Source organism: Lutjanus erythropterus, chromosome 20 (assembly GCF_056507025.1).
Source record: "Lutjanus erythropterus isolate fLutEry1 chromosome 20, fLutEry1.hap2, whole genome shotgun sequence".
NCBI lineage: Eukaryota > Metazoa > Chordata > Actinopteri > Lutjaniformes > Lutjanidae > Lutjanus > Lutjanus erythropterus.
In genome coordinates, this window is record NC_139336.1 from 32,429,317 (window position 1) to 32,456,878 (window position 27,562).

The 27,562-nt window shown below is 40.6% G+C and overlaps 1 protein-coding gene across 2 annotated transcripts; it reads left to right on the top strand.

Moving 5' to 3' along the window:
• The first annotated feature begins 1,203 nt into the window (after positions 1 to 1,203).
• On the top strand, positions 1,204 to 27,562 carry ogdhb (oxoglutarate dehydrogenase b). 2 transcript variants are annotated; one of them, XM_084745397.1, is made up of 24 exons: positions 1,204 to 1,351; positions 4,172 to 4,552; positions 9,512 to 9,700; positions 10,189 to 10,282; positions 12,342 to 12,386; positions 17,223 to 17,338; positions 18,378 to 18,532; positions 18,703 to 18,849; positions 19,816 to 19,906; positions 20,241 to 20,420; positions 20,502 to 20,630; positions 20,851 to 21,030; positions 21,359 to 21,511; positions 22,769 to 22,871; positions 22,969 to 23,097; positions 23,187 to 23,337; positions 24,038 to 24,165; positions 25,045 to 25,223; positions 25,359 to 25,430; positions 25,915 to 26,040; positions 26,130 to 26,202; positions 26,288 to 26,451; positions 26,845 to 26,999; positions 27,091 to 27,562. In XM_084745397.1, the coding sequence occupies exons 2-24, from the start codon at positions 4,319 to 4,321 to the stop codon at positions 27,209 to 27,211; spliced, it is 3,114 nt and encodes a 1,037-aa protein (XP_084601523.1). In that variant the 5' UTR covers positions 1,204 to 1,351; positions 4,172 to 4,318; the 3' UTR covers positions 27,212 to 27,562. The 2 variants fall into 2 exon arrangements, with proteins under 2 accessions (XP_084601523.1, XP_084601524.1); XM_084745398.1 differs by lacking the exon at positions 12,342 to 12,386.

Consider the following 27,562-nt stretch of genomic DNA (forward strand, 5'->3'; position numbering starts at 1 on the left):
CATTTCTACTGGTTGTTTCTGTGCAAAGCTAACTGTAGCTCATTTTTTCTCCATGGCTGAGTCTCCCTCTCTTGTCACGCCAGTTGATCTCTACGGCTTATATGTTAGCAGTTGTTCTGTGTCTCTAATGTAAGCGGTTATTCTGTGTAGCTAACATTAGCACTGCTCTGTGTAGGTAATGTTAGCTTTTGGTCTATGAAGTTAACATTAGTGGTTGGTCCATGTAGCAACTGTTAGGTGTCATTAACACTCTCTGTGAACTAACAATAGCAGCCGGTCTGTGTAGCTAACGTTAGCGGTCGGGCTATATAGCTAGCATCTGGGTAGCTAATGTTAGCAGTAGGACTGTGTAGCTAATGTTAGCAGTTGGTCTGTGTAGCTAACGCTAGCGGTTGGGCTATATAGCTAGCGTCTGGGTAGCTAATGCTAGCAGTTGGTCTGTGTAGCTAATGTTAGCAGCCGCTCTGTGTAGCTGACGTTAGCCGTCGGGCTATATAGCTAGCGTCTGGGTAGCTAATGTTAGCAGTAGGACTGTGTAGCTAATGTTAGCAGTTGGTCTGTGTAGCTGACGTTAGCGGTCGGGCTATATAGCTAGCGTCTGGGTAGCTAATGTTAGCAGTTGGTCTGTGTAGCTAAAGGAAAACCTGTCACTGTACTGTAATGTTCCACTCTTTTTCTTTAAAGACAGATTTTCACCCAGTGAGGCATGTTTTCACAATGATGATCATCATTATTTTGTTATTTATTAATAATATATAATTTTATTTATTTATTTTTATAGTCATTAAGAACTAAGAACTTTTTAATAATATTTACATAAAATAACAATGTAAAATATTTAGTGCTTTTTAACAACTGTCAATCATCCCATTAGGTCGATACAAGTTACTTTAAGAAACAGCTAAAAATTAGCCCTGCTTACAATTATGTAACAATTTGGCCTTCACCTAATTTTTTTTAACTAATTTATTTATATGCCGGTCATAAATGCCAAAAAGACGGGAGGGATTAAAATAACGTGAAACCTCTTTAAAGTACTGTTTCACTCTGCTAGTTTTTAGTACTTTCACTTTTTTCTGATGCAACCGCACTGTTTTTGTGCCGACGTCACCACCGGCGTGACGCAGATCAGCACCAGAGTGATTAGACAGTACCCGAGCGCGCGACCCAGCTGCTGCTCGCTCTCTCTCTCTCTCCAGTGTACACACACGCGCACACACACACACACACACACACACACACACAGAGACCGCATCCAGCAGCTCGCGCTCAGGACAGGACGGTGCTCCTCACTTACTGCACGAGAGGCTGTGGAGAAAGCAGCACGAGCGCACTCAAGACGACGGGAAAGGTAACGAACTTCAAAAAACAAAACGTTAACTAAAGCTAAAGTTTTATGTAAAGTGTTTAACTGCGTAGAGAAGAAGTGAGTTTATCTGAACTGACAGAAAGCTTGTGTGGGAGCCCTGCACGTGAATTTGTGTGCGCTCGAGCGCGGAAAGGTTGGCGTAAATGAATATACTGTAAATGTTGCGAGGACGTAAATCTGTTCAAACCGGACACAAAAGGACACAATCTAAATCTCTTAAACGTTAATCATTAAATTTAACGACTTAAAGCTTGGGTTAAGGTAAACGTTGCTTGTATGTTTACCTGTTTATGTCGTTTTTACCGTGCTGTTCGTAAAGTTTTTGTTGTATTTTTATTTTAAAGCACTTTGGTCAGCTGTTTTTGTCTGTAAATGTGTTACATTTGGATTGGAAAGGTTAGGTTAAGAGTTTGGCTGCACAATATGTTAAGTCATATTGTGATTATTTTGACTGACAATTGCAATATGCAATACAAGTAGTGGGGGTAATCATTTTTGTGTTACAGTTTTCTAGAGCTGCAATGTTTAATCGATTATTAAATTAGTCACCAATGTTTATCGGTTTTTATCATTTTATATATTTATCATTATATTCTATGTATTTATCATTTATTGGTTTGAGTACATTTTTAAGAGAAAAAAGTCAAAATTCTCAGATTTCAGTTTCTTAAATGTGAATATTTTCTGGTTTCTTTACTCCTCACTGACAGTAATCATTATCTTTGGTTTGTGAGTAAAAATAGACATTTGTGAACATTTTTCACAATTTTCTGACATTTTAAAACAAGCAACTAATAGATGAAATCGAAAAAATAATCAACAGATTAAATGACTATGAAAATAATCGTTAGTTACAGCCCTGCAATTTTTATTTTCACTGAAACAAACAAAAAACTATTCAAGTAAGGGCTGAATGTTTTTGAAAATATATCTAAGTGTGATTATTCTGGCTGATATTGCAATTATGATATGATTTGCTATCTTAGAGGGAGCACTATACTGTGTGTAATAACATCTATTTTTGATTTTGGGATGTCCCTTTAAATGGACATTTCATTGACTTGGATTCATTCTCTGGAGACCAACTTAACCTTTAAGGTATAGTTCCCCCCAAAATGAAAAAAGTTGAGTTTAGTTTGTTTTCACAGGAAAACAGTGCTGCAGAAACTCCCAAACAATGGAAGTGAATGGTGACCAGAATTCAGCTGTACAAAAACCACAGAATAAAATCATAAAATGCCTCCATACTGCTCGTCTGGTGTTATCCACGTCTCCTCAAGCCCAGACATGCCAAATTGACTAAAGAATGTTATTTACACCATGTTTTTAGCCTGACTCTTCACTGTAGATTTAGCTTGGAGCCATGTTTACGTGCACACTGTCTGAACTGTGTGTGTGTTATGACGGTGTGCAAATGGCATGTCAGGACTTTAGGAGACTTGGATTACACCAGACAAGCAGTATGGGGGCATTTTATGTTTTTTTTCCCTGTAAAAAATCCAGCAGTGTTTTGTGGACTAACAAAATAAACCCGACACTCAGTTGGCATCAGGGTGAGTAGGTAATGACTGAATTTTAATTTTTGGGTGAACTGTCCCTTTAATCACAACACGTCTAACCCAAACCCTGTTAATCTAACCTTTCCAATCCAAATGTATGTATAAAATCATTAAAAAAACACACAACAATCATAAATAGATTGATAAATAGCAACATATAAGAGGGACAATTTGTGTTTTTGGATTTTGGGTGAACTTTACCCTTTAAGTGATGGAAATAACTGTGTGTGTGGTTATATTGGGGGGTGGGTTTTAGGGTGCACTGTACCCATATTTTATGGTTATGAACTTTTATGGTGGCAGTCTAGCTATATTTAGGATGTACAGTGCCTGCTGTACTGAACTGTACTGTGGTTTATCATCTGATCTGGACGTACTGAGAAGTTCTAAGATAAAGTTACAGCACTGAGGGCCATTTGTCATCAGTAAAGAATACAGCTGGTGATATTCTATATTTTTCTTTGTCAATAAATCCACTGAAAACACCAAAGCCAGCAGTGAATTGATTCTGCTTCTAACAAGTATTGTGACATGGGTCACATGTTGCTTCATTACAATAAACTAGAGCTGTCATGACACCAGAACTTTACTTAAAACTAGGGCTGAACAATTTTGAGAAATATCTACTGTAACATCTATTTTATTTACTGATACTGAAATTGCAATATGATTAAAAGTTAGTGAAGATATTATTGCCAGATTGATCACTAGCTGTAAGATAGGTCCACACTGACCTCGTGTTTGCTAAAAACTACAATGCCCAGCTGTTTAAGGAAGTTAATGAGCCATTTTAAAAAATGAAAGTAAAATTCATTTAAGTTTGTTGTTGTTAAAGTATTAATTCTTTTTCAATACGGGTTTGCAGCTAACAATTATTTTCATTATCAATTAATCTGGTGATTATTTTCACAACTTATCAAATCAAATAAACCATCCTGCTGCTGGGAATATTATTAAAGCACCAAAATGTGCATTAACCCACCTCTAAGAAACATAATATTTACTAAAAATTACAAAACCCAGCTGTTAAAGGAAATTACTGAGCCTTTCAAAAAAGAATGATAATAAATCAGACATCTTCAGTTGGAACCAATGGGCTTGGGTGCCACAGACTGGATTGGGAAGTCTGACGGTATTGAATGACAGACTAACACATTGTTGGTTTTGGTTTTACTGTGGGGTTTGCTGACAGTAACAAAGATTTGTTATGCTGATGGACAGTTTTGACATTTCCACTCAACAGGATCCAGAGGAGCTGGAGGTGCGGAGGAGCCAGCCTCACCGGTTCACCCAGACAGGAGGAGTGAGACTGGACAGCTGCTGAGGAGTCTGAAGGGAGACCAGCAGGAAGTGACAGCAGAGAGGAGCTAACTGTGGCTGATCTGCAGCCATGCACCGCTTAAGGACTACAGTGGCAAGGCTTCGGCCTTTAACGGCTGCACAGACAGCCCAGAGCCTATCACAGCCCAGACTGTTGGCCATCGAAGGGGGCTTAAGGACGTTTCAGCCCGTGAGGCGCCAGAACACTTCTGTGGCTGCTGAGCCTTTTCTTAATGGCACGAGCTCTAACTATGTGGAGGAGATGTACTATGCATGGCTGGAGAATCCCAGGAATGTGCACAAGGTAACATACGTGCTTGTGTTTGCGTTTGATGTCGGTCCTGCGGTGCGTGCTGAAAATGCCTTCAGGCGCGTGCTCCCAACCATATGCAAAACACGTTCTGTGCTAAACCACAACTCTCAGCTGATTAGGGTTGGGTATTGAGAAACGGAATTATGTTTCCAAAGGAATCATTAAGCAGTTTTAATAGAGAAGTGCCTGCCCTTTTCCAAACAGTTACGGAAGACGACTTCCCACATGGTTTTGTGTAACAAACCATCTGATGTATCAGGTTACAAATATCCATCACAAACACAATACAGTGGAGGAAGTTTATTTGTGTAGGATTGATGAAACATAAAACATAAACCCGCACAAAATATTAACCCAATTAGATTTTTTTTTGATAAATAATCACAAATATAAGTATTCAGTGGGTAAAAAAAAATTAACTGAACAGCTAAAACAGTCATGTTCAGAAACTACATCATTTTATTGTAGTGCAGCCTTAAAAATCAGGAAAAGACAAAATTCAGGCCATATCACGATATAATGATATCCAAGTATTGCGATCCGATATAATATATATGTATATTTCCCATCCCTAAGTTCTTGCATGAGGCCCAGTATCCCTGCTACAGTGTCCATGGAAACAAAGGAAAAATTGTACTAAGAAGACTGTAACTTTGGAAGATATACTGTTGATTGAGTGGGCTGCATCAGCTGGTCTTTACTAAGCCTGGTCTTAACTGCTAAGTCAACCTTAGTTAAAACCAGTCACTAGAATGGAGTTTACATTGTTTGTATCAACTAGACTTAAACCTAGTCTTAACTACGCCTGGTCTTAGCGATGCACAGTAATGTCAGTGCCCACAAAACTGCTGCACAAGGCTGTGTCCTAGCAGCGGGCATTGCCAGGACACTGTTAATAATATTCAACTGTCTTGCTGATTTGTGGTTGATCATTTCTAATTTTCGCAAACGTCACAGAGGAACAAAGATAAAGAAAAGGCAGTTTCATCTTGTATTGAGGTAAGAAAATGATGAGAGCTGTGCAGTCAGCACAGGAAAACACAGTCAAGAAGGAACAGTCGACTTTGAGAGAAATAACAAAAGACTGTTCAGATAATAACTAACTAGGTGTAAGATTTAGTCCCAGTCTTAGCAAGAAGAAGGCTGAAGCCTGGATGTTGCAACCGGTATAACTATTAGGTTGGACTTAGAATGCCAAGTTAATAAGACCAACTCAGCTTAAGACCAGGTGAAAGTCCTGTTGGTACAACTGGTCCCTGAAGTATCATATTAGCTTTAACTGAACTTAGGACCAAGGTATTTTTACACATGACAAGGACTGTGGATTTTGTCCCCCATCTCTACCACTGCAGACCTGTTAGGAAGGGGTCGCTTTGCAGCCAGTATGAACAGAAATAATGATCACAGCATGTAAATAGTACAAACATAACAACCAGTACATCTGCTAGAAATACTCACTGCTGCAACTTGTTCTCGCACTGGAACATCTGTGACTTGTACCGTGATAAGAAAAATATTTATATAGCACTTTTCCCACAGTTTTACAGAGTGTGTCACAGGAAAACAACGATGTGAGTAAAACGAGATCATCAAAACAAAATAACAATCATTAAAATCGGTGGAGACTAAGCCCTGAGATAAAGATGAGTTTTGTGGAGGGATTTAAAAGAGGATTCTGAGTTTGAGAGTTCAACAGCTGAGAGATCCAGACAACAAATACCAGCTTATCCTCAACTACTGTTTGTAATACTTGTGATAGAGATGTGTTTCCAAGCAACGTCTTTGTGAGATCCGCGCATGTGGGGGTTGGAAAACAAACCAAAGTAACTGTGAGCTTATGGGGTCATCAAAATGGAAAGCTGTTTTTGTGCTTTAAACTTCTCAAATCGCAAAAAATGATGAGTGGAAATTAGGGCTGTGCGATTAATTGCAATATTACTGAAATTGCAGTATGGCCAAGTGCAGAACCAGAATAAAAAAAATGTGAGAATACAGCATGAATGAAGTTCTGTAGTGGTACAGAGATGCTCTTCCCAAAAAAATCAGATGAAAGAAAACATGTTTTGTTTGTTACGGATCATGGCAAATGCAGTTTCAGTCAAAATAATTGCAGTATGACTTTTTTCTGTACCATATTGTGCAGCCCGAGTGGAACTGTTTCCGGCGAATTAAATATTTCACAAGGAAAGGCAAAAGATACAAGCAGGCCCATTCATCAAAAAGCATCAAGAAAAAAAAATGTTAAAGGAACATAATATCACATCACTGTTTTTATTTTGATTGGAAAATGTTAAAATGACTATGGTGTGACTTTTTTTTGCAGGAATCTGTACCAAATGAAGATTTTTTTTAAGTCTGCAGAATCCAATAGGATGTTATACATCTGTAAATCACTTATATTCAGTCAAATATGTTTGTTTATTTTCTATATTCATTATTCTATGGGCTTTAAGTATTTAAGTACACTTGAATAGTACTTACCTTAATGTAGTGATGCCTGCAAGCTGGTTCACGCAGTCAACTCGAGCTGCACTGCAGTCACACGTGACACGCCTCACTCTCTGTAGTACAAACCAAACGCACCCTTCTGCACCTCTGCCTGTCAGTGCCATCGCTGCCTTGCAACAGCGAGACTGCCTGTTCATTCAGTCCCACCACCAACCCAGCGTCCACCTGCAGGCTCCAACGGGGGGTCCAAGATCTGTGTTCATCACGCCTCCATATCTCTACATAAACATAATCTGTGAGGAGTGATGAGGTCTGAGCCTAGACGCCAAACTCTAACTATGTTCTGCAGTAAACATTCTTAAACATGAGTTGTCTGACTGAAATAAGCAAGTTGCATGTTAGGCACAAAGCATTGTAAGCTAGACAATGTCACATATGCTACAATGACTTTTTTTCATGCAAATACTGTCATACCTCATTGAAATGTCAGGAATGTATGAAGGTATGTAAAAAATAGATGCTGCCTAACCCTACTCTCCACCCCACCTACTATTAAAGAAGAATTTGATTTGCTCTCAGTGTAGAATAAAAGAACGTTTAAACCAAAAATGGAAAGTCATGTGAAATTGCGCATTTGGAGCATCATGACACCCCGAGCTCTGACCCAGCGCCACGATTGCTCTGCTAAGTCTGTAAGACTTCATAGCACAAAGTTACAACTGTGACTATGTTAAAAGGAACAAATCAAGTTTCTACCCACGATTAGCCACAGCCAGAAGATGACTTGAATGACTTCAGTTTCTCCAAGTCAGAAATGACCTATTTCTAAAACACTGAATAGGTCTTTTGAATTCAACCAGCATTTACAAACAAAGCGTCCAAATGACGTCCAAAAATGCTGAGTAAATGCCAGGATGCCAGGCTTATCTAGAACGTTAAACTTTGCTTTTCGAGGGCCAAGTAGAGCAACCTCAGATTTACAATCAATAAGCTGGTAAACACCATTAAGTGGATTAACCTGGACCCTTGGACACAGGCGTTCGCATTCATAAAAAATGTTCAGACAGACATTGTGTTGGACAGTTTGAGGGTTGGCATGTTGTTATAGATGCCAGACTGAATTAATGTGACTCTAATGCCAGCTTATAAGGGTTTGATCAGGTCTGTATGGACTGTTTGTAGTAACAGACATCCTGCAGTCATTGTCTGCTGGTCTGTTTTTGTGCTCTGCTGGCGTGTTAATATCCTCAAGTGTTACGGTGTCGTGGTTACTACGTTATGTCACACTTCACCTGTAAGCTGATATCCCACTACAGAGGCGGATGTGAAGAAGCTTCCTGTAAATCCTCTCACAGTAGCAGTAAACCAATTACTCTGCTCTCTGGTTAGTAACGTAGATGCAAGGTCAAACACGTGTGTGTGTGTGTGTGTGTGTGTGTGTGTGTGTGTGTGTGTGTGTGTGTGTGTGTGTGTGTGTGTGTGTGTGTGTGTGTGTGTTAAGCCATGGCCAAGTTGAGGTGTCAGTCAGTCCACCACTTTGGTCCAGACAGGAATTTCTCAGCAGCTATTACAAACCCCAACTCCAAAAAGTTGTGTAAACAAAAATAAAAACAGAATGCAATGATTTGCAAAACCTTTTAAACTAAAGACAAGCTGTTAAATGTTCAAACTGATTAACTTTATTGTTTTTTGTAAATATACAGTCATTCTGAATATGATGCCTGCAAAATCTTTCCCAAAAAACAAAGGTTGGGACAGGAGCATGCATTTAGGAATTGAGGACATTTAATTGTTGAAGTTTTGAAAGTGAAATTCCTTCTCATTCGTCAGTCCATCTCAGATGAGCTCCGGTCCAGAGAAGTCTGCGGTGTTTGTGGATGTTGTTGATATATGTCTTTCTCTTTGCATGGTAGGGTCTTAACTTGCATTTGTAGATGCAGCAACAAACTGTGTTTACTGACAAGTATCCGTTATACAATGATGTGGGGTTTTAATGCAGTGCTGCCTGAGGGGTCAAAGGTCACAGACATTCAGTGTTGGTTTTCAGAGATTTCTCTGGATTCTCTGAATTTTTAATGATATTATGGATTGTAGATGGTGAAACCTCTGAATTCTTGCAGTTTTGTGTTGACAAATGTTGTTCTTAAACTGTTGGACTATTTGCAGTTTTTCACAAAGTGGTGAACCTCACCCTATCCATGCTTGTGAACAACTGACCTGATATAGATTTTTAGGGAGGAGGTATGAGGGCATCGGTGCTGAAGTCCATCACTGCTTTTTGCTTGTTTTCACTTGAAAAAACCTGTAAAAGAACATGGATGGAATTGCCCTTTAAGTAACAGAACATTTGACCTGTTATGACCCTGCATTACTTTAGCAGGAGCTGTGAGGACACACTGAAGAAGAATATAACAAGTATGACATGTGTAGTAGTATATAGTAAATACAAAAATGTTTGAACATGCTGATTAATTTTTCTTATGTCATTCTCTCTCTTCACAGTCCTGGGATATATTTTTCCGCAACGCTAATGCCGGGGCGCCGCCTGGTGCGGCCTACCAGAGCCCGCCGCCCTTCAGTGGGACTTCTCAGGGATTGGCTGGCGTCCAGGCACTCGTGGGGGCTCAACCCAATGTGGAGAAGCTGGTGGAGGATCATCTAGCTGTGCAGTCACTCATACGAGCATATCAGGTAAAATACCAACATTGACTGAGTTTGAGGACATAATGATCCTGAACAAATTGTATGATAGTGTGACCACATTTATCTTCAGGCCTCTGTTATCTCACAAGATATCCTACAGTGACGTGATAATGAAGAACAAACAGCAAGCCGACAACAGACTGTCTGTGTAGTTTACTGGAGGGAAAAATTGAGTATGATTGATTAAAAGGACAATGGTGTAGAGACTGTCAAGTTACAGATGTGCAACCTAGTGTTTTCGGTCTGTTTGTGTTTATGGAGGGTATTTCTGGTTTGGTTTATTTGACAAATAATCCATTAAATTAATAACTGACATTATAGGGTATCAAAAATGTACTTATTTAATTAACGGGCTGATGATGAAATTTGTTTTAAGGTGGCAATCTCAAACAATTCCGTCCTGGTTGATTTTAGAGCTGCAACGATTAATCAGTTGTTAAATTCACATTAACTGACCTGTGTTGTCGTGTTCGTAGGTTCGGGGACATCACATAGCGAAGTTGGACCCTCTGGACATCAGCTGTGTGGACTTTGACGATGCTCCGTGCACCGTCGGTTTCCAGAACGTTGGTGAGAAACATAAACCTGCTCGTTTTTCTCTCTGGTCCTGTTCTTCCATCTCCCTGTCATTTTGTTTTTGAATCTTGATCTCTTTGGTTTCTTTTTACCCCTTCTTTTATTTTCTTTGTTCATGTGACACACCCATCAACTCCTGCATCCTTACCTTGAGTCCACACCCGGCCTCTCACCTCTTTTGTTTACCTCCATCGACTCACCCTTACTGTCACCACGTGGCTCAGCTGGAGCTGACCTCAAGCAAGCAGGAGATAATCTTGCAAAGCACTTGCATCCCACCTTAAAGGGATAGTTCAGATTATTTTAAGTGTGGTTGTATGAGGTACTTATCCACAGTCAGTGTGTTACCTACAGTAGATGGCGGTTGACACGCCTCCAGCTTGGAGAAGCAGCAGGAGTTCTGGTGTAGTAAGTTAAGCAATGTTTATAGCAATACTAAGAATATTTTCAGCAGTTTACAGAGCTCTGAGACTGCCTTTTACAATTGGAAAATGCAGTTATATAAGCCAGATTTCCCTCTCTCCAAACCAACCAAACTCCTCTGACAAAATAAGTAATTTTACCTCACAAGAACACAGGAGTTGCTGCCCCAAATGGTTAATTTGTTTGTGACTTCTGCGCTTTGAAAGTTTAGTTTAGATTGCCCGAAGTCACACAAAGATACAAAGTAAAATTACAGTTTTTGCAAAACCAGTCTGGTTGGTTTGGAGAGAGTGACATTTGGTTTTTATAACAGTGGTTTTCCATCTGAAAAGTCTGTCTGACAGCGAGGTAAAGCAGTGAAAATATTATAAATATAGTGTACACTTAAACTGAAATGCACTGTCATGCTTCTATATGGTCTCTGGCTTGACACAAACAGGATGAAAATCAAATTGGATATACCCCAGCCCCCATGGACTACTTATTGTAATAGTTGACCTTCCTAAATCAAAGTAAAGTGAGCAAGTCGCTTCGTTTTGTTTTCAAGACCTCACCTTCAGTTTTGGGAAACACTGATTGACCTTTTACACCATTTTCTGACATTTTATACACCAGAAAATAATTGACAGATTAATTGACCATGAAAATAATCATTAGTTGCAGCGCTACACTTAACTTATTAATCTGTAGAGGGAGAAACCACAAGCTTCACTGCTGCGACGTAATGGAGCAGAACTGGAATATGTGACTGTAGGTAATAAGTAACCTCATACAACCCCACTTAAAAAAAAACAAACTATCCATTTAATGTCTCATTTCACTCCTGTTGTCCTTAACAGAACTTAAGTCCATATGTGTGGACATAAGATAAGACAACGTGATTTATGGTTGTTAGTTTGAGATTGACGGAGAGTTTGTGAGCATGTTAGCATGCCGATGTTAGCATTTAGCTGAAAGTGCTGTTGTGCAGCTTCACAGAGCCACAAGTATGACTGCAGACTCTGTTTAATTTTTATTCATGCTTCAGGCATGGTCTGTGACATGTGCATCCTCTTGTTCTTATCAGCACGTACTGTCCAGCAAGTTAAAGCTGCTGAGCAAACAAGATAAGACAGCATGCTTTATGGTTATTAACACACAACTTTTAGTATAATTAATCTGTATATTTTATGTATTTTATAATTAATATCTTGTTTGTTTGACTTCAGTTGTCTGTTTTGGAAACTGTTTACTCTGGTCCATTAGTGTGTTACCTAAACATGGACCTGTTAGTTTTGTCACAATAATGCAAAGTTAGAACAAATTGGAAAGTGTGTGTGTGTTTGTGTGTGTTTGCTGTGGTGCGTTGTGCACGCCCGCAGCAAACTGTCATTGTGCCTAATGAAAAGGTTGGGCCTCTGAGCTCAAAAGCAGGTGATTGTTATGAGCTGTAATAGGATGTTTCCACAGTTAATAGCGGTATTGTTCAGTTTCACCGTGTTCTGCTTTGTCCCGGTGGCGCTGAGGTTCACAGGAGGTTGAACAATAGGTCGGTGTCGGGGTCCAAATCAGCCCTAAAAGAATAAATGAGAAGCTCTGTGTGATTCTTAACCTGCAGTGTGTGTGTGTTTGTGTCTCTCCATGCCTCCAGAGTTCTCTCATTATAAAGAACGTCTGTGCGATCTGACCGCCGGAGGTAGGACGAGAACCCCAAACCTCCAACCCCAAACCTCCAACCTCAAACCTCCAACCCTGCTCTTTGCTCTTTTAGTGGGAAATAACTCCTTTGACCTACATCCAATGTTGTTCTGTGAATTAAAGGGATAGTTTGGATTATTTAAAGGGTTGCGTTAGATGCTTATCAGTAGTCAGTGTTTTAGCCTCTATAGAAGGCTTTGATGTGCCTCCAGTTTTGAGAAAAAGTGATAGTTCATCCAAAAATGAAAATTCAGTCATTATCTGCTCACCTTCATGCTGATGGGAGGTTGGGTTTATTTTGTTAGTCTGCAAAACACTGCTGGAGTTTCACAGGAAAACAGCATTACAGAAGGACCAGTTTTCAAATGTAAAAAAGCAACAGAATAAAAACATAAAATGCTGCTCGTCTGGCGTAATCCAAGTCTCCTAAAGCCCTGACATGCTAAGCTGCCTAAAAAAAAGTGTTATTTACACCATGTTTTTAGCCTGAATCGTCAGTGTAGCTGCTTAGCTTGGAGCCACATTCAGGTGCAGATGCACACTGTGTGAACTGTGTGTGTGTGGTGTGACAGTGTGCAAATAGCATGTCGGGACTTTAGGAGACTTGATTACACCAGATGAGCAGTATGCAGGCATTTTTAGACTCCAGCAGTGTTTTACAGACTAAGAAAATAAACCTGACCCTCAATCAGCATGAGGTTGAGCAGATAATGACTGAATTTTCATTTTTGGGTGAACTGTCCCTTTAAAGGAAAGTTTTACTTACGTTGCTAAGCGACCAATCCTCTGTTTTTGCACCTCTGACTGTTGTGAAAGAGTGTTAGACATTTTAGGTGAAGCCCTTAATATTCTTTATTTAAGTGGCTAAAACATCTTTTGTGGCTGACCCCGTTCACAGCAGTAGATTACTCTGCTTCCATCCTGGTTCTCCTCTCTGCTTCTCCAAACTGGGGCGTGTGCTGACCAGTAGGTAAAACACCGACTGTTGATAAGTACCTCAAATGATCCGGACTATCCCTTAATCATTAAAAGCTGTAATAGGCTGCTTTCTGTGCGTGGTGTTCCTGCTGAGGTTAAATTTAAAACCATTTTCTGAGGTGTGATGTTGTGTTCACTGGTCTCCTCTGTGTTTGGCTTTCGCCTCCTCTCAGGGCTTACACAGTGTATTGGGTGGTACTGCTTGCAAAGGAGGTGTGTGTGTGTGTTGGCTTACCTTTGCCCAGCAGCCAGTGGGGTCAAAGAGGACTTATCAAGGCTTATCGGCGCCCGCTTCATTAAAATGTTACTGTGATTAGATAGCAAGCAGACATTACTTGATTAGCACTGCATTGTGATTCTACTTTGAACCATCAAAGAAAACAAATTGTGTTTTTTTTTGCATTGCCGAGGCGGCTTGCAGAGGGGGAGGAAAGTCTAAAGATCCCTAATGTTACGTAGCAGAGAGCTGACTCAGCCATATTGGATTGAAAGCGCCCCGTCCTCAGCACCCTGCACTAATTTGCTGACAGAGACGTACAAACACAGTCATAGATACAACCCTCCCCCTCCTCCCCTCTACTGTTTCCCCATATTGTCTTATCTCTGTTTGGTGCAACCAGAACATCACGTGCTTTAGATAAACACATGATGTCTCCGACCGCTCCTCCTCAGAGTACAGACCCAACATTTGACCAGCTAATCTAACCCATCAGTCCTGCCCTGTTTGTTTTTTGTAGTTTGCTTTCAGCTGCAAACACATCAGCTGCTTCTCACTGTGTCTTTTCTAACATAAAGTGTGGTTTGTTATGAGCAGAAAATCTACACAATTTAAGAACTCCTGGTTTTAGAAAAGTCCAGGCAAAATTTATAAAAAATAAACTCACGAAGCCAAAGAGAGTCAGACAATTTTATATAGTTGATGAGCGATTTTATGGCATGATATTTTTGATAGTTTTACTAAAAATGTGCTCATAGTTCCAAAAACAAAACCTTGCATTTCTCTTTGTTTTCCAGGTAACTTAAATTTACTTTACCCTCATTTAGAGCTGGTTTTGAGCGATTATTATGAAACCAACACAGAATTTTAAAGATTCATTTAAAGGCATTAAAAATTGCAGAGAGCTCCCAGCAGCTTTTCTTATACAGTTAACTCAAATATTAAATAAATAAACAAAGTACAGACTCAACGTTTGACCAGCTAATCTAACCCATCAGTCCTGTTCGCTTTCAGCCACAAACACATCAGCTGCTTCTCATTCTGTCCTTTTCTAACACACTGTTTGGTTTATTATGAAGGAAAATCTGCACAATTTAAGAATTCTTGGTGTTAGAACAGTCCAGACAACATTTGCTAACATAAACTCACAAAGCCACAGAAAGTCAAATATTTAGTGGAAAAAAAATAGGGTAATGTTGTTGTTATTTTTTCCGACTCGATTGATCCAAACATTTCCAATAAGTCCAGAGTGTGCTGTAAAGTCCAAAAGCCAAAAATTATTGCAAAATTCACCACAAGATTTTATCTAATAAAATACAGCAACCAAAAACTACATTTTCATATTTTACTCTCTTTCTTCCTGCACACAAATGGAGGCACGCGCCTGTTTTAACAGGGTGGTCTGGTATCAGTGTGACAGCACCATCAATTACATTTATATTTCAAAACTGAAAGTTGATTTAGTAAGATTCAAAGCTTCATTTGTACACCTCAAAAGAAGCTTTGGATATTTTAAATAATGAGTTGGCCAGTAAAATAATCAAGTAGTCCTTGATGTTTTCTTTTTTTTTTTTTTTAACAATAAACCTGCAAAATGTTCATTGGGTTTAGCTTCTCTTTATCTCTGTGATAGTAAATGATGGTTTTAGACTGTTTGCCAACAAAAAAGAGCAATTTAAAGGCACTGAATTGATTAGTTTGCATTATTTGAAGCGTGTTTGGAGTACCAGCAGAGAAACTGTATTTACACCTTTATCTAAAAAAATAAATAGCATTTTAAATGTGCACTTAAAAACATCCATCTATCCCTTTAAGGAATTTATAGCATACATTTTGCACTATTTTCTGTCAGTTCATAGCTCACAATCTTACTTGTAATAAATTGAGAAAAGGATTAAAATCTCCTGAGAAATTCCCATTTATTTTCTGTGAAGTATCTTGGAAAGGAGAATGTAATTTGTTACTAGTTACAAGAAAAATAGAGATGTGTTTAAATTGTATACTTGCAATCAGTTAATTTCTGTCATAATCTACAGAGTGCATTGCAGGTCAGCCGAGCATGCAAAGATAAGACATTAAACTAATCTATTTTCTGTGTAATTAATACCAAATTACCTGATTCTTTCCAGGAAACAACCCAGAAATTTCTTAGTAAATTACAGGCCTGTAAAATAAAGCATTACTACATTTTTTAATGATGTAATAATAATGATTTGTATTCACTGATTACTTATATAAGTGGTGAAATGTATTGTAAGCTAAATGGGACGGTAACAAAGACACCTGGAAAAGGAAAACCACAACAAATAATCAAAGTAGAGCAATAAAACAAAAAGACGATGACAGCGTGTTTTAAAGGAGGACAAAGAACTTGTATGATCTTGTTTGGCAGGTTAGTCCAGAGCCTCGGGGTCCTGATGAAGACAGCTCAACTATTTTCAGACTGTAATCAGTTCAGTTCTGGTTCTGTAGTGACCACAAGAGAGTTTTGGTCTCATTAAGGAGATTAAAAGATATAATTAGAGCTAAAATTCAATGCCAAAAGGTCCCTTAAAGGGGCTACGTGACTAATTTTATACACAAAGTTCATTTTACTTGTAAAGAGGAGGATTAGTCAGTCTGTGAAAACAATTACATAATGTCTGTCTGAAGGAGCGTTGTCAAGTCTTTTTAATGCAGAAGGGTTTATTTACACGTTGCTGCTGATTGGATAATGCCTCCGACTAGGCATGATAACAGTTAATCAATGATCAATTAATCGGTCAATAAGAATTTGATTAATCATGTAAAATTTAATCGATCTACTATAAAGTAAGCATCTGAGTTATGTAGCTCTTTATATGTTTCATAGGCTGCACTCTTAGAAATGAAGGTTCTTTCTGAAGGGTTCAGGTTCTACTCAGAACAATTTGCTTCTGAAGAACCCTATTTGGATGAAAGCGTTTGTCAAGGGTTCTTTGTAAGACTCAGAAGAACCTTTTATAGAAGAAAGAGTTCTTCAAAGATTGTTGAAATCCTTGAAGAACTCTTTGATAAAGGCTTTGTCAAAGGTTCTTTGTACCATAATATAAAATGGTTCTCATTAGAACTCCCTGTGTTGTTCTCAGTTGAAAACCCTGGCTGGATTCCAGATAAAACCCTTCTCAGTTCTCAATAGAACCTCCTCCTTGAATTCTTGTTGGCACCCTTAAAAAGGTAGAAAAGTTCTGGGTAGAACCTCCAGAGAGGGTTCTAGGTGTAACCATTGCACCACATATGGGTTCTCTGTAGAACCTCTCACAGGAGGTTCTAGGTGAAACCTTTCACAGATGCTTCTTGGTATAACCCCTTATGTTGGGTTCTAAGTCAGACTTTTTGAAAGGGTTCCAAGTGTCTGGATGCAGCATTTTGGACTAAATCTGATCTGCCAGATTAGACAGCTGCTCAGGGAGTTAAAACGATGAAGATGAAAATACAGCAGCAGGGATCACAAATTCCAGGAAATCTTGAATTTAGTGGTGTCTCCTTTACCCTTCTTTTATCTCTCCTGTCCTCTTCTGTCCCCCCCCGCCCCCCCACCCCCGACGCCCACATTAACCTGGCTTGTCTTGCCTGTGCTTGTCTGGCGGGCTTTTCTTCGTGTCCGTGTCCTCACAACAGGTTTCTACGGGCTGGCTGAGTCTGACTTGGACAAAGTGTTCCGGCTCCCCACCACCACTTTCATCGGAGGCAATGAGAGCGTTCTGCCTCTCAGAGAGATTATTCGCCGCCTTGAGGTATAATACTTTAAAATGGGTCAAAAGAAACCCACAATCCTTTAATAAAAACGACTATTTGTGTAGCACATTTCATCTAGAGATGCAGCCTGAAGTGTTTTGAATTTAATGTTGCCTATTCAGACAGCGGAGTTTGCATGTCGCGGTGGAAGTTGTGGCTGTGGTCTCAGCTTTCCAATCATACCCAATTTATGTATTCCAATACCGCATAACATTTTAAAATAGCCAAAAAATAACACATTTACTGCACGTACATGTTTTTGTCCCGAACTGCATGAGATAAGCACAAAGTCTGTAAAAGGGACACTCCGGTGAAAATGGTCATGCCAGTTTTTCCCTCGCTGAAATTTAGCCGAGGTTTGCAGCATTATTTAGCTCCTTTCCCAACAAGCTCACATGACGTGATTCTCACTAATGGATGCCTGAGGTCTTCTAGTTTCATAGTCCAACACTCACACAGCATCAGTTCAGTCCAACACACAAACACGACTAAACACGTGGTCCCCTCCAGCCTTACACCTGGCAGGAGATGAAAACTGGAATATAATTAAAAACCTTTAGACCTGATGATGGGGGATTCCCCCAAATTACAGGCCAGACTGAAAAGATGTCTTTAACTTTGAGTTTGATGCTCTAAGATTAAAATGCAAGGTGTTCCACAGTTCAGGGGCGTAAAAACAGGAACAAAGAGAGCTGAGGTTTCTTCTTACACGGATAAATGAATGTGCCGGGGTCATGTAGAGGTTTATAAAGAAGTTAAAATCTGGAAAAAGATGAAGGATTTCTGCCCAAGGATGTCAAGTTACAAGGAGCGCAGCCATGAAGAGCCTTGAAAGTTATCAATAATATCTTAAAATCAAGTCCAAACCATTCTGTGAGTGTAAGGAGGCTAATGATGAATCTAAAATAAGTCCTGGATCTGTGACTTTTCTCTTAAAATGTTTGGATGGACAACTAAATACTGATTTAACAGGAGTTTAGACTCTTTAAACTTTGTTCGGACATTCAGCACATCCTGATTTTTGGCTCGCTCCTCTAGATGGCGTACTGTCAGCACATCGGCGTGGAGTTTATGTTCATTAACGACGTGGAGCAGTGCCAGTGGATCAGACAGAAGTTTGAGACACCAGGAATCATGCAGTTCAGTCTGGAGGAGAAGAGGACTCTGTTGGGCAGGATGATCCGATCCACAAGGTCTGTCTGAGTTCCTTCACATTCCTCAACAGGCCTCAGTCATTTACTGGAAAAGCATGTAAAGAAGCCGCCGGAGGGTGGGGGCGGCGGCGGTTTCTGTCAGTCTGGTGGGGTTTTGATAGATGCTCTGAGCCACAGTGTGACGCAGCAGCACCACCACCTGTTCACAGGTTCGAGGAGTTCCTCCAGAGGAAGTGGTCCTCAGAGAAGAGATTCGGACTGGAAGGCTGCGAGTCGCTCATCCCGGCCCTCAAGACCATCATCGACATGTCGAGTCAGAGCGGCGTGGAGAGCGTGATCATGGGGATGCCTCACAGGTAAACACCGTCATTACATCTTTGACCATAAGATGTCAAACAGGTGTGACAGAGTTCAATGTTTTTATTCACTTGGTGGATCAAAAACTGTTCTTTTCATTTTTTTCCAAGTCCAGGGTGATGATAAGTTAAATTTAATTTGGTGTAATATGATAATAAATGAAGAAAAGTAGGAAATCTTCTTATTTGAGGGGCTGAAAACAACATCATACCATTTTGCATGAAGAATTACTTTTGTTTGTCAAAATATTTTAGTAGTTTAATTCTTTTTTACTACTTGCCTGTTCGGGTCCACAACTTTCCATCTATCCACGAAACTTGAAATGCCTGGTTAAATTAAAATATAATTTTTAAACTTTATCTTAAAACAAAAAGTGCAGCATTTCTTTAAGTCAGCTAAAGATTTTAATTAAAAAAAAATCCCTGAAGTTTTATAGTGAAAATTTAACTTGTACTGATATTACAGGGATGTAAAATATAACTGCAGTAATATTAAAACAAGCTGCCTCAGTTCATAACAGATCTTCTGACAGCAGCAGGGAAATCGAACCATTAAAACTGCTCAAACTTCAGATCAAAACATGCCAGAAATCAAACCGACTGTCCGACATCCAGATCGCTGATTGTTCAGCCAATAAATCAGGAAAACTTCACGTCAGACGACCTCAGATCAGAGAGAAGTTCAGCCTGATTCTAACACGAACAGGAAGTTCAGTTCAGTTTGGGGATAAAGTGCACACCGGGAGGACGGGTGAATAACAAAAGAAAATAAAGACTATTTTCTGAATTATTTTCTGAATTTATTATTAAACTTGCTTGCAAACTTGGCAGAATTTAAGTTTAGTTTTGATCACCCTTTTTTAAAATGTTATTTCATTTATTTATTCTTGTAATCATTTTTATGTTGTGTTTGTTCTTCTTCTTTTACACCTGAATGTTCCTGCCTGTGTTTTCCTCCGTCTTCAGAGGCAGGTTGAATGTGCTGGCTAACGTGATCCGGAAGGAGCTGGACCAGATCTTCTGCCAGTTTGACTCTAAACTGGAGGCTGCAGACGAGGTTTAAATAAATTTTGGTTTTAGTCGCTTTCAGAGGTTTTAAGGCTGCAAGCAGCAATCGGTTGATTATTTTTTTTAGATTGTTGATTACTTGTATAAAATGTCAGAATTTTTTTTTTTAACAGAGCCAGGCTAGTTGTTTCCATTCCCAGTCTCTAAGCTAAGCTAATTGCTAACTGTCCTGAAGGTAGCTTCATATTTACCATAAAGACTTGAGACATGTCATTTAAGTTGTATGTTTTGACCAACAGGCCAAAACGTAAAGATACTCCATTTAAAATAATGAAAGAGAGTTAAGTTACACACATCTTTACCGCCTGATGCTCTGTTCTCAGGGTTCTGGTGATGTGAAATATCACCTGGGGATGTATCACAGGAGGATGAACCGCGTCAGCGACCGCTACATCACCATGTCACTCATGGCGAACCCGTCCCACCTGGAGGCAGTGGACCCGGTGGTTCAGGGAAAGACCAAAGCTGAGCAGTTCTACTGTGGAGACACGGAGGGCAAGAGGGTACGCTCAGTCAGCATGTGGGAAAAAAAAAACTTTTCTTGTGTTCCAAACGTGTTTGTAACCTGATGAATGATTTCACAGGTGATGTCTATTCTGCTTCACGGCGATGCTGCGTTCGCAGGCCAGGGTATCGTGTACGAGACGTTCCACCTGTCTGACCTGCCGTCCTACACCACACATGGCACCATACATGTGGTGGTCAACAACCAGGTACGCATGAGGCTGTGATTGGAATATCATTCATTCTTGTGTATTTAGTTTCTCTGTTGCTGTGTCAGTTCGTCGTCTCCTTTGTTTCAAAACTCTGAACGATGACACACTTCAGTTTTAATATGCTGGAACATTTATCACAGTGATGGAGAATCTGTGTCGTTTACTGAAAACAGCTGTTAAATTAATGATAAATAATGTAATGCTCTCGTCAACACAGATCGGTTTCACCACTGATCCCAGGATGGCTCGTTCGTCTCCTTATCCCACGGACGTCGCCCGGGTCGTCAACGCTCCCATCTTCCACGTCAACGCGGACGACCCCGAGGCCGTGATGTATGTGTGTAAGGTCGCAGCTGAGTGGAGGAACACTTTCCATAAAGACGTGGTCGTAGACCTGGTAAGTATGGAGGAACCTTTTTATTTTTTATCTAAATGCATTTTATGTAGAGCTGCAATGATTAATTGATTGTTAAATTAATCGGCAACTATTTTGATAATCAATTCATCGGCTTGAGTAATTTCTTAAGAAAAATGGCCAAATTTATTTCGATTTTGTAGTTTCTCTACTTCTCTACATCTCTACTTCTCTTACCAACGACAGTGCTTATTAATCAAATAAAATCAAATAAATGTAGAATAAAACATACAGTCTCTGCTTCTGAACTGTACTGGAGTTGCAGAAAACAGAGATACTCAACTTTCACTCTTTTACTCTTGACATTCAGGTGTGTTACAGACGTAACGGCCACAATGAGATGGATGAGCCCATGTTCACTCAGCCGCTGATGTACAAGCAGATCAAGAAGCAGAAGGGCGTCCTGACAAAGTTTGCAGAAAAAGTCATCGCTGAGGGAGTCATCACGCCGCAAGAGTACGAGGTAAAGCAGTCTGCACTGCTGTAGATTCTGCACATCAAACATGCAAGTTGTGGCAAAATATGTAAAAGTCATATTTAAAATTCAAGACTGGATTTATTATGTCTCAGTCTGTGATCTGACCTTAACATGAATGAGGATGTCTGCAAAATTCTGCATGTAGCATCACAAAGAAGCTTTTTTTTTTACCCTGAGATCACCGATTTCTGTTTAGAGACAGTATTTTATGCAAAAGGAAGAAAACTTTATTGATTCTGAAAGATAAGTGAAGAAAAACACAGGTTTAATTGTCAGCGAGGGAGAAGCTGTTGCTGACGGACGTCTCTGCTCTGTGAGACATAATGGAGCGTCTCAACAATCTGAAAGAAATGGTGATAGAACACAAAGACACAAAGAAAACAAAAGTGCTTTTTAAAGAGTGAGGTGCAAATGGAAAAACTGCTCACTTTTCTGTCAGCAGGAAACTCTTTTGTTGTCTTCAGCAGGAGCGAGACAGAATAATTGATGACTTTTGGCCTCAGAAATGTAGTTTGCCTGTACACTGAAGATGAGACATTTTGAAGGCAGATGAATGAGGTGCCATGTGCAAAACACCTCCTGCCTGTGCTGAAAAGTGGTCAAAATTTAAAGGCTGTCAAACCCTGTCTGGTCACTGTTGGTGGCCAAGTAATAAGTTATACACGAGACTGACAGTGGCTACTTTGCAGTAGCCCTGCGATAGACGTGAATGAACGCAATTGAAGGGGAAGTCAAGAAGTAACCGAGTGAGCTGAGAAACTCCTGGGCTGAGCATGTTGCTCATTAGCTGGACTCTTTAGATTTCTCTTTATGACAATTCAGTTTTATAGCATTTTTTCCTGCAGCAGTTTCCTCAGGGTCTCACCGAAGGAACGTGCACACACAACAGCACTAGTAGAACAGCCAATAGGAACGCCCGGTCTGAGAAGACCTGCGATTGGTTTAAGTCTACCGTCACAGGCTAGATTCTCTAAATGCTGAAAATGAGCCAGCGCAGAAGTCTAGTTCTGTCTCAGACCACTTGATTTACTATATGCTGAAAGGTTATTGTGAAATTATTTCTCAGTGACCAAAACAATGTTGCCTACCCTAGCTTTAATAATTGCAGCTCCAGAGCGATTTTCTCTTTTTCTTTTGATAGTAAAGTTTGCAGACCCGTGGCTCACAGAGCTGTTAGCATGACTCTTGACTCTTCTTTATCATTATTTAGGTGCTAAACTCCCATCCATGTTTGTCTTTCAGGAGGAAATAGCTCAGTATGACAAAATCTGTGAGGAGGCGTACGCTCGCTCCAAAGATGAGAAGATCCTTCACATCAAACACTGGCTGGACTCACCGTGGCCTGGTAGGAGCCTGATTTTCTGACCCATGAGTGTTAAATAAATCATATCTATTCATTTCTTGCATACATGGCAGCGTAATGTCTGTGTGTTTGTCTGCAGGCTTCTTCACGCTGGAGGGACAGCCCAAAACTATGAGCTGCCCCTCGACTGGTATCAGTGAAGCAGATCTCAGCCACATCGGAAACATCGCTGCCTCTGTCCCTTTGGAGGACTTCACCATACACGGAGGTACTGTCCGCTCTCCTCTTGTTTTAATCAATATCCTCTGAACACTTCTGTCACTTCAAACCTGCGTTTCTGCCGTGTCCACGTTTTAGGTTTGAGTCGTATCCTGAAGGGCCGTGTGAACATGGTGAGTCAGCGAGTGTGTGACTGGGCTCTCGGGGAGTACATGGCCTTCGGCTCTCTGCTCAAAGACGGGATCCACGTACGCCTCAGTGGACAGGATGTTGAGAGGGGAACGTTCAGGTAACATGACGGGGAAATTCACTTATTTACCATTTTGTTAACGTGTCCAAAGGTTTGTCTAAAAGTGACATTTTCCTCTTGAAAATCTCTTACCTCTTACCCTCAGGCGGTTGAAGGTCAGGTTTAAATTTTTTAGTTTGCAAAACACAGTGTTGCAGAATCTCCCAAAACAGTGGAGATGAATGGTGACCAGTTTTCAAACAATAATTGAAAGAAAACATAAAATGTCTCCATGCTGCTCGTCTGGTGTAATCCAAGTCTCCCAAAGCCCCGATATGCCAAGTTGATTTGAAAGACCATGTTTTTAGCCTGAATCTTCTTTTAGATCTTTAGCTTGGAGCCACGGTCACGTGCACATGCACACCGTCTGAACTGTGTGTGTGTGGTGTGACAGTATGCGTGCCCAGGTGAACGGCACATCGGGATTTTAGGAGACTTGGATTACACCAGACGAGCTGCATGGAGGCATTTTATGTTTTGTTTTTGTTTTGGTTGTTGATCAGCTGATCTCCTCAGATTTTCAATCTTTGAAATACTGAAAAAAACAAACAAATCTGCAGCAACATGGACCAGAACATCTGAGGATTATTTCCAGCACACTGCGTGCCACAAAATGATTTTTAATAAAGGAAATGTCTTCCATGATGATTCTCACACAGTTTTTTTTTTCTAATTTTCTTTTCTTTGCTTTTCTTCACAGCCATCGACATCACGTTCTTCACGACCAGAACGTTGATAAGAGGATCTGCATCCCGATGAACCACATCTCTCCTGATCAGGCTCCTTACACCGTCTGCAACAGCTCTCTGTCTGAATATGGAGTACTAGGTGAGAAACATACACACAAAGATGGTCACTTTGAGCCTCATGCAAGATCATTTTCGTATACTTATCTTAAATTTCTCACACTTTTTTTTTCCTACGAAGGGCTCGTATGAACACGCCATGTCAGATTCAGCAAACACTGAACACTGTAACCTGTGTTTATTTGAGTGCACATGCATGAGACCTGTAAATTAGCATAATTAATAAATTCCTGTCCCGTATGTCAGGAAGAGTTCATTCATGAAAATGGAATCAAAGAGAAAAAAGAAGAACTTTATGAGTTCAGAGTTTGACGTTCTGCTTTCAGAGATCCATGAAGGAAAATCTGTCATTTTAACAGCATCAGCAGTGGAATTTAAAAGACCTGCTGAAGCAAAGAAACTGGAAAAACTAGTGCTGTCAGTGAAGTGTTACCTGCGGGTCGGACTGTCACTGAAATAAAGAAGAAATGTCTCGATATGAAAATGACTTCAAAGAAAAAAAAAACAGCTCGCCACAGTGAGGGGCAATCGATGACTGCAGCGAGAGGAGAGGGTTAAAGGACAGAATAAGTGAGGATGTTCACCCGGACAGAGACTTCATAAACCTGCATGTGCAGATATACGGCCAATACACCTGACAGCAGGTAATAAAAGATCCCTGAATGAAGGATGAGAGGCTTTTAAAATTTAAAATTGTAGGAAAGCCTCAGTTGCAACCAAGTGAGAATTATAAATTAATATAAATAGTGATTCTTCTCGTCCTTTGCAGGTAAAATGTTGATTCCACAGATGTCTCTTTCATGAGACAGTCGAATGATGTCTGAGTCAAACTAAAGAAATGCTTCAAAAACGTTCTCTGATGTCACTGAACCTGCTCTGGTTTCTCCTCGTCTGTGTGCAGGTTTTGAATTGGGCTTTGCCATGGCCAGTCCCAACGCGTTGGTTCTGTGGGAGGCCCAGTTCGGAGACTTTCATAACACGGCCCAGTGCATCATCGACCAGTTCATCAGCTCCGGTCAGGCCAAGTGGGTCCGACAGAACGGCATCGTGCTGCTGCTTCCTCATGGCATGGAGGGGATGGTAAGAAACTGAGAAACCTGATCCGCCGCATTCTGCATGTATCTGTGAATCATCTCATGAAGCTGCACCGCCACCTTCTAACCAGTACTTAACTAAACTCTGACTGGTTTTCCTTTTTTTTCCTCCTTCTCTCAGGGTCCAGAGCACTCGTCTGCCCGCCCTGAAAGGTTTCTCCAGATGTGCAACGATGATCCAGATGTTTTCCCTGTGAGTTTGAGTGAGAAACAGTCGTGAAGGAAAACAAATACATTATCCAGACATGACAGTTTCCTTTAAACATCACGTTGTTCCTTATAAGTTCTGATTTTGCTGATCAGTCAGTGGTCTACAGTGTTTTTCACTCTAAGTATCGGCTCAGTTTGCTTTGAACCTCGACTGAGCTGATTCAGAAAATAAATACCAGGTACTATCCACCACCTTTGACAAGAGAAAACCAGAAAAGAGGGTCACATAGAGTCAAGCCAATCCAGCTGTGTCATGGAGTGGAAACATGGCAAAATGTAGGCTAGAAAAACGTAAGCTTAAGTTCCAGAAGTTTGAACGTGATTATCTAAGACTAAGAATAATATCCAGATGAAAGCGGAAGAAAATGGATGGATAAGAATAATAGTTGTGATTAAATGGTTGTCTTCTAATGCTGCATGTCTGCAGAGGTGCATATTCTAATTTTCATCCCTTCTTTTCCTGTCAGAAACTGTCAGAGGACTTTGCCATGCGTCAGCTGTACGACTGTAACTGGATCGTCGTCAACTGCTCCACTCCTGCAAACTACTTCCACGTCCTGCGCAGACAGATCCTGCAGCCCTTCAGGAAGCCTGTAAGTGACGACGCGTCGTGAAACAGGACTTAACACAGGTTTCAGGTCACTGAACTGCTCTGTTCTCTCTCTTTATCCTCTCTCTGTAGCTCATAGTGTTTACTCCCAAGTCGCTTTTGCGCCATCCTGAGGCCAAGTCCAGCTTTGATGACATGCTGCCAGGTGAGTAAACGAAAGGCAGGAAATTCAACTCTTCTGAAATAGTTTCTCTTTGTGTGATTGAGATTTTGTATTTTTCATCCTGCAGGCAGCCACTTCAAGCGTTTAATCTCAGACGACGGGCCTGCAGCTGCCGGGCCAGAGAAGGTGAAGAGAATCATTTTCTGCACCGGCAAGATCTACTACGAACTGACCCGTGAACGCAACAACAGACAGATGGACGACGCCGTGGCTGTTGTTCGCATCGAACAGGTGAGGTCGGAGTGTTGGTGCTGTGGATGAACAGAGGGTAAAAAATTACCTGCGGAGAAGGAAGGTCTGCAGGTGAACACACACAGAGCATGGTCAGTTTTACAACTATGTTTTCTCCTTAAGAGACGGTGTCCACAGCTGAAAACACCATGCTGGTACCGTTTGAGAGCATGTTAGAGGCGAGGGCGGGGAAATATAAAGATATTATATCGAGATGAGACCAGATATCCCCAGCGGAAAGGAACTCGCTGGTACTTGTTGCCAAAGAAGGCAACAAACCTATACATTACTATATCCCCAGTAGCCCCAGAATTCTGGGAGATGTAGTTCCAAAAAAGCATGATTATTCCACAAATCAAAGTTCTCTCAACATCAGATTTTCTGTGTTTCCAGCTCTCACCGTTCCCCTTCGACCTGGTGAAAGCGGAGGCTGATCGTTACCCGGATGCTGACCTGGTGTGGTGTCAGGAGGAGCACAAGAACCAGGGCTACTACGACTACGTCAAACCCCGCATCCGCACCACCATCAACCGCACCCGCCCCGTCTGGTGAGCGTCTCGCTACCACAAAAACCATTTCAGCGTCTCTGCTGCTGCTGACGATTGTTGTTTGCTCATTTCTGTGCATTCATGTCTGCAGGTACGCTGGTCGCGAGCCTGCAGCAGCTCCGGCCACCGGGAACAAACACACCCACCTGACAGAGCTGCAGCGTTTACTGGACACGGCATTCGATCTGGAAGCTTTCTCAGGGAAACAGTAACATGTTGTTTACACCTCGACCTCCACCCACGGATCTAACCTGCCCGTCGGCGCCGGCTTTACCTTTTCACCTCTAACGTTTTGCATTGATGTGTTTTTTTCCTCAATATATCAACATATCAGACCTGTTATCAAGAGTAACCTTCACACTAAACGCACAATGACTTGATGACTTCTGACACTGTTACCATGACAACCTCGTGTTCACAGTGATGGACACCATCATAAAATAACACGCAAGTATGTAAAGCTGCATTGAATGTATGAATTTATACAGAAATAATTTATAAGACAGTTTCATCTGCTTTTATTTTATTAATTATAAACAAATCAGTGTCATCCTGCTGAAAAA